The 12,120-nt window shown below is 36.8% G+C and overlaps 1 protein-coding gene across 5 annotated transcripts in view; it reads right to left on the reverse strand.

The window, feature by feature from the left end:
• The window catches only part of PHF8 (PHD finger protein 8), an 87,088-nt gene that overhangs the window by 13,625 nt on the left and 61,343 nt on the right, over positions 1 to 12,120 (reverse strand). For all 5 annotated transcript variants that reach the window (XM_028092867.2, XM_028092866.2, XM_028092868.2 and 2 more), the window contains one exon: positions 2,215 to 2,310. In XM_028092867.2, the coding sequence (XP_027948668.1) occupies positions 2,215 to 2,310 (96 nt within the window). The remainder of the gene's footprint in view (positions 1 to 2,214; positions 2,311 to 12,120) is intronic.

A 12,120-nucleotide genomic window follows, 5' to 3' on the forward strand; every position in this document is an offset into this window, starting at 1 on the left:
GGTAAAAAATGTCAGAATAAACTTTTTCAGAACCCTGGAAATTAACTAAAGGCTTAACAGCAACCCTCCAGTGGAGAATTCTAGTCAGGAAGTGAAGGCTGTGGAACAGGGGTGAGAGGGAAAGATTTTACTATATACCCACGTGTAAGTTTTGTCCTTTTGGAGTTTAATAGGGATACATACTAAGTAAATAATCAGACACACCAACACATATAAATATGTTCACCCCAAATGTGAACTAGGCAATAGGCTAAATGCCTCACATTAAAGAAGTTAGGTAAAAAAGGCATATCCATGGGATAGAATATTTTGTGGCCATTAAAATATTTATAAACAATGGCATAAGGACATACTTATGAAGTAATATTTAAAAGGCCAGGTTTATGAATTGGTTTTCAACTTTTACAGTCAACCCCTAGTTAATATAGAGTATTAATCACAAGGCAATGTAAATGCTAACAACCTTGACAATGTAAAGGAAAATGTGCGATTCACAGAAGGTCGGAAGAAGAAAGAATATCTATCTTAGAAAGTGGGTAATCAAGAGAGACTGACAGAAGCTGAGAGGAAGAGAAACAGAGGCTAAGTTTATACATCAAAAAATGGTGGTATAAACCCTATTAGCTTGAGTTTTGGAGGTAATGACCAGAAAAAAAGAAAACTAGAAGGCTGTCTCTCAGGCATGGGACTGGAGGTGAGGAAAGCAGAGGCGAAGACCACTGTATTTCATCCTAAACTCCTCTGTGCTATATGATTTGCTACCATATACACATTAATTTAAAAGTAAAAAAAAAATTAAAGCAAGATACAGGATTGTATACACAGTGTAATTTCAGCCATAAAAAGAAATACATAGGAAAAACAGATTTGAAGGTAACACGTCAAAACATTAATACAGGGGCTGCCTCTGGGTAGCAGAATCATGGGTGGTTTCTTCCTTACATGTTCTTCTATTTTCTGTATTTTCCAACTTTCCTACTTTGCTAATCAGCCAGAAACTATAGGAAAAAATACAATTGGAAAATAGTAACATTTGCTGACTGACTCACTAAGAGAGCACTTCTAGGATTACCCTACCACCCCACTCCCCCAACCCCAAGCAAATAGCAGAAAGGCCAGATAGGATGGGTGGAACCAGCAGGGGTTTTCCTAGGGAACCATGGGTACTGAGGTGCAAGCACCGTCTGTGGCAGACTGTTGCAGTAATGGCTTTCAATTTGCCCACATCTCCCTGCATGCAGATGAGGATTCTGCAGCTCCCTATCTCAAGAGATGTAATCTACATCTCCACCCCCGGAATTGAAGCTTGACCATGTAACTTGCTTTGGCCAGCGGGACAACAGAAAACATGACACAGGCAGAGGCTTGAAAAGTGCTTGCAAATGGGCTTTCCCTCTCTTGCTAATGGACATGCTTCTGCTTTCTTGTGAAAAAGTGCTTGTGCTGGCTTCCTGGTGGACCAGGAGAGTCCACATGGAGAGAGGCACTAGCCACCCCAAATTAGGTCTAGACTCCTGAAGATCTTTTTAGACCACCTGGCCCGGGGCCAATCCAGTCGAGACTAAACAATAGCTTAGCCAACCTACAGAATCATGAGAAATGATTGGCTGTCATTGTTCTAAGCCACTAAGTTTGGGGTCGTTTGATAAGCAGCAAAAGCTAACCGACACACCCTCCAACTTGAAACCACCCAACCAGTGAGATGAATAAAATTTTTATACCCTCTAAATTCCATGTTCAACTCAATGATCATTCTTTCTTCCTTCCTCAGAGCTGGACTCTCAGCTAGTAAAAGTGACAATCTAAGGAGTCTTGGGCCTTGTAGAGTTCAACAGTCAGCAGAATTTCCTTCATTTGATAACATGTTACTAAAGGTCTGGGATGATGGTAGCAGAATGTTCTCAGAAGCCTCAGACTGCTGGCTGGAATCCGCTCAAGGTCTTCTTTTCATCTCAAGCCATATAACATCAGAAGCAACATGCTCCATTACCTCTGACTTTGCTGAGCTGAGTGCACGAAGTGTGTCTTATCATGATCATTTTTACTCCAGCACCTAACATGGTACCCTAGCATACAGGTGGTACTCAACAAATGTTTGCTGAGTAAACAAATGAGTGACTGAATCATGTCTTCTTATGTTAAATATCCCAACTACCCCCAGCCTATTTTCCCCAAACCATACCTACAGAGTTTAAGGACAGAACACTGAATCACCTTTAGGACTCCATGGAGCATCATCTGAATTCTTCTTTTTCTTGGGTCGAGATTTCAAAGCAGGGTCATCATCATCAGACTCCAGGGAAGGGTAAACTGCAGTGAGAGGGAAAAGCAGGGTAGACTGAGATTTCATCCAGAAGGGTGAAGACAGAATGACACATCTCAGCTCCTCCCACTCCCCTACCAGTAGACCCTTTACTAATCCAGACTCAAGTGCAGGAATCCCTGAATGTACCACATACTCTTCATGTCTTTCTACTTTTGTACCTTTGCTACAAATATCCTTCTCCAAGCATCACCTAATTCTGATTCACTCACTCAACATCCATTTAATGAGTAACCTCATGAGTTACTTTACTGAGCCTGCAAAATTCAGCTCTAGATTCACTTCCTAAGAAGTCTTTCTTGTTCTAATCTGATTCAGATGCCTCAACTCTGTAGAGTATCCTGGGTGTACCTCTACTGGAGTTATTTGTTATATAGTATTTGAGAGTTGAAAAGTAAATATGTCACCCCCAATTTACTGTGACGGCAGGGATAAGTATTATTTGATTTCAAAATAAGGGAGCCTAACACAATGCAGAGTAGGTACTCAATAAATGTTGGCTGAAATGGAAAAAGAAATGCTATACAATATTATTCACACAAAGGGAACAAAAAGACTACTTGGGCTGAACTGGCAACAAGATTACTGAAACTGAAATGATCTGAACGGCAAAACACACATACACAAGTATCTCATTCTATACACATACACACAAGCATCCAGTTTTATCACACTCTCCTCACAATCCACAGGCAACACCTGTAGAATTTAATGGGACAACGATGTAGATAGATCCTACTGATGAAGTCAAACTCTGTTGCTACTGCTTCTAAACCTAAAAGAGAAGCAAAGTGAGAGTGAAACTTCTTCCTAGTGATCCTACTCCTCCTAATGACCAGCCTCAAATTTCTCTAGAATTCTGCTTCATCAGAGGAATCCAGTCTCATACTTCCTTCTAGTAGGACCTCTTTATAGGAAAATGAGTTCATTTTTCAGGCCTTCTTTTCTTGGGCAAAGAGGTAAAACCCCTGCCTTTATTAAAGAATCTTTTTTTTTTTTTTAAAAAGGGGGGGTCAACCGATTGTCCTTCAAAAGAAATGACTGCTGGTAACAGTTGTTTGAGAAAGGTCCCATCCCTAATAGCTCCAGTGGCTGTCAATGTTATTTTGTTGGGTCTGAAAGGGTTTTCCGTCTCAAGGAAAGAAGTATGGTATGGTAGAAAAACAATGAGTCTAGGGATCAGATATTACTTTGAAATCCTGGACTGACTCACTATCTTTGTAACTTAGGAAAACTTCTCTAGGTCTCACTATCTTCACCTGTAAAATTGAAATAATACCACCTGCCTGGAAAAGTTGTGAGGATTGAGAGATAATAAGTATAAAGTAACATGCAAAAAGAAATTCCATTCTAAGGTTCATGTCTTACTCAAGAGAGGTTAAGATGTAAATAATAAGTTAAGTCTAGACATTTAAAGAAAATACAAGATAAAATATGCATATTAAAAATATAAAGCTAGAAGGAGTGATGCCCCCCAAATGGAGTTAGGAGCTCCAAGTATTTGTCCCTCCACTGTAGCAACTGTTGAGCTAGCAAAAACTATAAGAATAAACATTTTGGGTACTCTGGAATACAATCAAAAACTTAAAACAAGGGGAAGGCTTAACAACAACAACAAAAAAATCTGCTTAGTTTGGTATTTAAGTAAATTTCTGTCAAGAAATCTCAGTTGACCACTGAGGCTACAGAACGGATACTTCAGTGACCACACACAAAAGGACACAGTCTACAAAAATCCTTTGAAAAGTCACTAAATAAACATAACTTGTAGCTCACAATAAGCAACAACAGCAAACTCTGGGGAGGGAGGAAAATAGGACTTCCAGAGTTACCACATTATATAATATTCAAAATGTCTCAGCTTCAGAAAAACGTATGAGGCATGCAAAGAAACAAGAAAGTATGTCCTACTTACAGAAAAAAAGAAATTGATAAAAACTCTCCATGAGGAAGCTGACATTGGACTTACTATACAAAGGACTTTAAATCAACTGCCCTATATGATCAAAGAGAACCCTGTTTCAACAAAAAATAGAATATCAATAAGGACATAGAAAATATAAAAAGGAACCCAATAGAAATTCTGGAGCTGAAAAGTACAATGTGGTGGTGAAAAATTCACTACAGGGATTCAATAGTTAAGTTTTTGAGCAGACAGAAGAAATAATCAGTGAATGTGAAGAAAGCACAATTAAAATTATCCAGTCTGATGAGCACAAAGAAAGAAGAAAAACTGAACAGAGGCAAAGGGACCTGTGGGATGCTATCAGGCTTACCAATGTATTCATATGGGCGTCCCAGAAGGAGAGGACAGAGAAAAAAGAGGCAGAAAGACTATATGAAGGTATAACAAACAAAAACTTCCCAAACTTTACGAAATACATGAAGATAAACATCTAAGAAACTCAATGAATTCCAAGTAGGATAAACTCAGAGATCCACAATGAGCTACATTATATTCAAACAGTCAATAGATAAAAACAAGGAGAGAATTTTGAAAGTACCCAGACACAAGCAATTTGTCATCTCAAGAGGATCCACAATAAGATTAACAATCAATTTCTAATAAAAAACAATGGAGACCAGCGGGAAGTTAGGTGATCTATTTAAAACACTGAAATAAAAAACTGTCAACCAAGAATAATATATTGGGTAAAACTATCCTTCAAAAATGAAGGCAAATTAAGACATTCTCAAGTAGACAAAATCTAAGAGAGCTTGTCATTAGTAAACCCGCCCTTTAAGAAATACTGAATAGCATCTGTCAGGCTGAAATGAAAGGATGTTAGAGAGTAACTCAAAGTTACATGAAGAAGCAAAAACCACCAGTAGAAGTAAGTACAGAGGTATATATATAAAAGCCCATATTGTTGTATTTGTGGTTTCTGACTCCTCTTTTTGTTTGCTATATGATTTAGAATTCCAATGCATACAATAATAACTATAAATCTATGTCAATAGAAACACAATATATAAAGGTTTAAGTTGTGACAAAAATAACAGATGCAGTAAGACAACTGTATACGAACAAAGTCTTTGTATGCTATGGAAGTGAAATGGTACTGATTCAAACTAAACTTATAAAGTTATATAGTTATTAATTATAATCTCCAGGGCTTACCCTATGGAAAAAAAACCTAAAAAACATTTAAAAAATGAGGAGTGAATCAAATCGGTAGACTACAAAAAAATCAATTAAACACAAAGCAAGCAGTTACAAGGAAATGAGGAACAAAATGATACATGGAAAACAAATAGCAAATAGAAATAAGTCATTCCCTATTGGTAATCACTTTAAATGTAAATGGATTAACTAAACTAAATCCAAAGCTAACAGAAGGAAATAATAAATATTTGAGCACAGGTAATTAAATAGAGAATAAAAAACAATAGAGAGAATCAGTGACACCAAAGTTGGTTCTTTGAAAAAAAGATCAACAACATAGGCAAATATTTAACTAGAGTGACCAAAAAAAAGGAGAAGACACAAACACCTAAAATGAGAAGTGAAAGTGGGGACATTACTGCAGACCTTCCAGAAATAAAAAGAACTGTAAGAGAATATTATGAACAATATTATGAGCAATTGTATGCCAACAAATTAGATAAACTATATGAAATGGACAAATGGACAAATCACTTAAACTAACTTAAAAAGAAATGGAAAATTTCAACTAACGTACAAGTACAGAGATTCAATCAGTAATCAAAAAGCTTCCAACAAAGAAAAGTGCAGGACTAAATGGCTTCACTGGTGATTTCTACCAAGCACTTAAAAAAAAATTAACATGAATCCTTATCAAATTCTTCCAAGAAATAGAAGAGGAGGGAACACATTCTAAACTCATACTATGAAGCCAGAAAAAGAAAACTACAAACAATATGCTTTATGATTATTGATGCAAAAATCCTCAATCAAATGCTAGAAAATTCAGTAGCCTATTAAAAGGATTATACACCCTGACCAAGAGGAATTTATCCCAGGAATGCAAGAGTGGTTCAAAGTAAGAAAATTAATCAACAAAATCAATCTATCAATGCATGATGGATAAAGAAAGTGTGGTATATATGTAATGGAATACTAGTCAGCCACAAAAAGAAGGAAATCCTACCATTTGAAACAACCTGGACAGACCTTGAGGGTATTATGCAAAGTGAAATAAGTCAGAGACAGGCAAATACTGTATGATCTGGCTTATATGTGGAATCCAAAAGAAAAAAATCCAAATTCATAGAAAAAGAGATCAGGTTTGTAGTTACCAAAGGCAGAGATTGGACAGTGGGGGAATTAAATAAAGGTGGTCAAAAGGTACAAACTTCCAGTTATAAGGATCAGTGTACAACATGACAACTACAGTTAATATAACTGTCTGGTTTATTTGAAAGTTGCTAAGAGAATAGATCCTTAAAAGTTCTCATCACAGGGAAAAAAACTTTTTCTTTTTTTGTAACTATATGAGACCATGGATGTTAACTAAACATATTGTGGTAACTATTTCACAATATATGTGCCTGCTACCCAGGCACCCACAGTCAACTGATTTTTGACAAGGGTGCCAAGATCATCCTATGGGAACAGGACAGTCTCTTTAAAAACTGGTGTTATACAGGGGTGCATGTGTGGCTCAGTCGGTTACACATCTGCCTTCGGCTCAGGTCAAGATCTCAGGGTTCTGGGATCGAGTCCTGCATAGGGCTCCCTGCTCAGCAGGGAGTCTGCTTCTCCCTCTACCCCTCCCCCCTGCTTGTGCTCTCTCTCTCTATCTCAAATAAATAAAATCTTTAAAAAAATCTAAAAAAAAACTGGTGTTATACAAAGAAAAATAGTAAAATTTTAACTCAATTGATAAATGAAAATCAAATACTAAAATTTATCCAAACAATCCAAATGAGGGGGAGAAGTGAGAAAGAGAGAAACAAAAAGCAGAGGAAACAAATATAAATGACATAATAAAATGGTAAGCCTTTATTTGAATGTATCATTAGTTACATTAAACGTAAATGGTCTAAAAATAGATTATCAATACGGTTTTTTTTTTAAAAAAACCACAAGATTCAACTAAATGCTGGCTACAAAAAACTCACATTAAATGAATCATACAGATAAGTTAAAAATAAAAGAATAACAGTCACTTAAATTTCTCCTGAAAAATATCTAGTGTTGTGTGCATTTTTAATTTGTCAAAATGTCATTGTTTCTTAGTTTCTTATTCAATGCTACATCTGAGATCTGTATGTTTCTGTGTGTAAATCTAGCTCATTATTTCTGACTGTGCTAACATTTATCACCCTTGACTTCTCCTTTCCCCAAGGGATGGGCATCAAGGCCCCCTACAGGAATATTGGCAGACTGGTCTCCTGATGGATTTGTGGGAGACATTGTCTGGGCTACATGTTCCACAGTGAGATTTCAGGATTAATGTTCCTGTCACCAGACTGCACCAATTTGGTCCCGCCACATCCCTGCAAGCACTGAAGTAAGAATTCTAAATTATACTAAGTAATTATGTGGTTGTATCCATTTGCATTTTCCTGCTGATAAGTGAAGTGTATAGATGTTTCCTGACCTACAATGAATGGGTCAGTTCAATCTTAGAAGCTTATTTTCCTTTCTTTTTTTTTTTCAAACAGTGAATACCAGTTTCCTCTTGGATTGGTTGAGAGAAATGAGGCCTCATATTATTCTAAATTATTTCAGTGACTAGCAGAGAGAACAGATTTAAGCTTTTTTTCCCTCAATTCTGTGTGACCGTGAATTGAATATCACTTGGGAAACAAAGATAAATGATACAGACAGAGTTCTGGGTCATGGTAAATATAAATGAATGAATGAATAAATCAACAAATAAATGAGGATAGAAAAAGATATACCATACCAACATTAATTAAAGAAAGCTGGATTGACTATATCGTCAGACAAAGTAACTTTACACCAAGGAAAATTACCTGATAGGAAATAACATAATAACATAATGACAAGAAGACATAACCATCAATCAACTTGATCTAATTGAAACACTCAACCCAACACTAGTAGAATACACATTCTTCTCAAATTCACAATGCAAAATTATCAACATAGACTAAACCCTGAGTAATAAAACAAATGGTAGTAAATATTAAATAAAACCAAAAGCAGGTCCTTTGAGAAGATCCATTAAATTGATAAAATGCCAGCAAGAAGGACCAAGAAAAAAAGACAAGACACAAATTACTAATATCAAGAATAAAAAGAGAGAGATGCTAAAGACCTCATAGACATTAAAAGGATAATAGGAGGATACTACAAACAACTCTGCACCCATAAATTCTACAACTTAGCTGAAATGGATCAATTCTCCGAATGACACAAACTATCAAAACTCACCCAAGGAGAAACAGATAACCTGAATAACCCAAACCTACTAAGGAAAATAAAAACCATAGTTAAAACCTGAAAAAGAAATCTCTAGGCCCAGGTAGTTTCACTCACATATTCTACTAAACCTTCGAAAATGAAAAGAATTGCTAATTCTACCCAACTGCTTCTACAAAATAGAAGAGAAGGGAGTATTTCCCAGCTCATTCTTTGAGGCCAGTACTGCCCTGATACCAAAATTAAAGTCAGAGAGTAAAAGAATATTATGGACCAATATCCATCATAAACATAGACACAAAAATCCTCAGTGAAATTCTAGCACATCAAATCCAGTTATATATAAAGAGAATAATATACCATGATCAAGTAAGGTCTATACTATAATTTTAAGTCTGGTTCAATATTTGAAAATCAATCAATGTAACCTACCATATTAACAGACAAAAGAAAAACCATGTGATCATATCCATTGATGGAACAAAAACACTGGGCAAAATTCAACACCCACTCGTAAACAAACTCTCAGCAAAATAGGAATAGAAGTGAACTTCCTCGGGGTGCCTGGGTGGCTAAGTCATTAGGTGTCTGCCTTTGGCTTGGGTCATGATCCCAGGGTCCTGGGATCGAGCCCCAAAATAAAACAAACAAACACTAAAGGCATAGGGAAAATATAAACAATAAAGTAACCCTTTAAAAAAAAAGTGAACTTCCTTAACCTGATAACCTACAGCTAACATTGTAATAGTGAAAAAACTGAATGCTTTCCTCCTTAGATTGAAAACAGGTAAGGGTGTTCACTCTCACCACGTTGTGCTGGAAGTCCTAGCCAGAACAAAAAGGCAAGAAGAAATAAAAGACTTACAGATTAGAATGAAATGAATAAAACTGTCCATATTTGCACATGGCATGATTATCTATACAAAAAAATCCCAAGAATATATTTTAAAAACTCCTAGAATAAGTGAATATACCAAGGTTGCAGGATACAAGGTCAAAACACAAAATTAATCACATTTATGTATCCTATCATTAAACAATTAGAAACCAAAAGTTAAAAAAGGTACCATTTATATCTCCAAAAAATACAGAACTTTGGGATAAATCTAACAGAACATGTGCAGGATCTGTATTAAAATCTAAAAACACTGATTAAAGATATTTTAAAAAAGACTAAATACAGAGGGAATACCATATACATAGAAGACTCGATATCTAAGATGCCAATTGTCTTGCAGTCATTGTAGAAACAGCCTGATGATTTCTCAAAGAGTTAAACATAGAATTACCATACAACCCAGCAATTCAACTCCTAGGTGTATGCCCAGGACAAATGAAAACATATGTCCACACAGAAACAGATGCAAATGTCTGTAGCAGCATTATTCATAATGGCCAAAAGATGGAAATAACCCAAATGCCAACCAGCAGATGAACAGATAAATTGTGGCATATCCATACAATGAAACAACTATTCATCCATGAAAAGGATCAACATACTTATATATGCTACAACTTAGATGAACCTTGAAAACATTATGCTAAAGAAAAGAAGGCAGACACAAAAGGTCACATATTACATGATTACTTTTATATGAAATATCTATAGTGGGCAAATCCATACAGAGAGCAGATTAGTGGTTACCAGAGGACAAGAGGAGGGGGCGGCATGGGTAACAATCACTTAATGGATATGGGGAGTTTTTCCTGGGGTGAAAAAAATGTCTTGGAAAATGCACTAAATGCCACTGAATTGTACACTTTAAAATAGTTAAACTACACGTTTTGTGAATTTTACCTCAATAAAAAAATAAAGATGCCAACTCTCCCCAGATTGATGTATACATTTAAACACAATTCCAATCAAAATCCCAGTAGAAATTTTTGTGGATTCAGACAAACCAATTCTAAAATTTACATGGAAAGGCAAAATTGAAGAATTCATACTACTTGATCTTAAGAATTGCTGTAAAGCTACAGTAATCAAGACAGTGAGGTATTGGCAAAGAGACAGATCTATACATCAATAAAAGAAAATAATCCAGAAACAGAACCACACAAATATGGCCATTTGATTTTTTACAAAAATGCAAATGTAAGTCAATGAGGGAAAAAAAAGTCTTTTCAACAAATGGTCTTGGAACAACTGGACATCCATACACCAAAAAAAGGGTGAACCTCAACCTAAACATACTTTATGTAAAACTTTAGTCAAAATAGATCATGGTTAGAAATGTAAAACCTAAAACCGTAAAATTTTTAGATGAGAGGCAAAAACTATTATGACCTGAGTTTACATAAAGAATTGTTAAATGAGACACAAAAAGCATAATCATTAAAAGATAAAACTGATACATTGGACTTTCTAGAAAATGAAAGTGCTGTTTTAAGAAAGGAGGTGTTAAGAATGAGAGAAGCTCAGACTAGGAGAAAATATGTATCTGACAAGAGACTTGAACTCAGACTATATAAAGAACTTTCAAAGCTCAACATTTAAGAAAAAAAAAACCCAATTAAAAACAAAGTTGGAAGATGGAGGAATAGGAGGATCCTGAGCTCACTTTGTTCCAGAGACACACCAAGATAACAGCCACATCAGTGCAACTGACCCTGAAAATGACACAAAGACTGGCAGAACAGACATTACACAGTTAATTATAGACAGGAGGCCACATCAAAAAGGGTAGGAGGGATAGAAACAAGACTAACCATAAACAGAAGGGACATTACAAGCACAAAGAAGTGAGAGGATGAGACCCCACTCCAGGCACCCCAGGCACAGAGGACCCACACTGGGAAGACAAATTTTCTATAACCTTTGGTTTTGAAAACAAGTGGGGCTTCGCTTTGAGAGTTTTTACAATCAGCAGGGTTTACCTCTGGGTGCTTTAAAAATCAACAGGCTTAGATCCTAGAGAGGGCTTAGATCCTGGAGAGCTGGGGGGCAACAGGGAACTGGGTCCTAGCCCCTTAGGGGCCCGTGTAACAACCCAGCCAAGATAAAACATAGAAGCAGCAGTCTGAAAAGCACCTGGGGTATACTGAAGATTTATTTACTAATCTCAGAACTTGTGCTGGAGGGGCAGGGATTTTTAGGAGACCTCTCCAAGAACAAAACTGTTGGTGGGCACCATTTCTCTTCCCCCATCCCCAGCCTAGATGGGCCACTTAGTGGGAACCAGTGCAAACACTGTCCACCTATCTTGCTAGCATCATGTGCCCTAACCCCCCAAGCTCTCCTGCCAATCAGCCCATCCAACATGCCCAACTCAGGAGGCAGGGCTCCCTCCAAAGCTACTCCTCCTGTCCCAACACACCCTGCAAGCAACCCCAGCAGGGAAGAGTGCCACTCCAAAGTGACTACTGCCCTGGGGAGAAGGGAAGATAACCACACACACCAGAATGCCCTCAGTTCCAGCACCCAAACCTTATAACTGGCAGC

This window comes from Eumetopias jubatus, unplaced genomic scaffold, assembly GCF_037043125.1.
Source record: "Eumetopias jubatus isolate StellerSeaLion01/CBP00866 unplaced genomic scaffold, mEumJub1_p1.0 scaffold_11, whole genome shotgun sequence".
Lineage (NCBI taxonomy): Eukaryota > Metazoa > Chordata > Mammalia > Carnivora > Otariidae > Eumetopias > Eumetopias jubatus.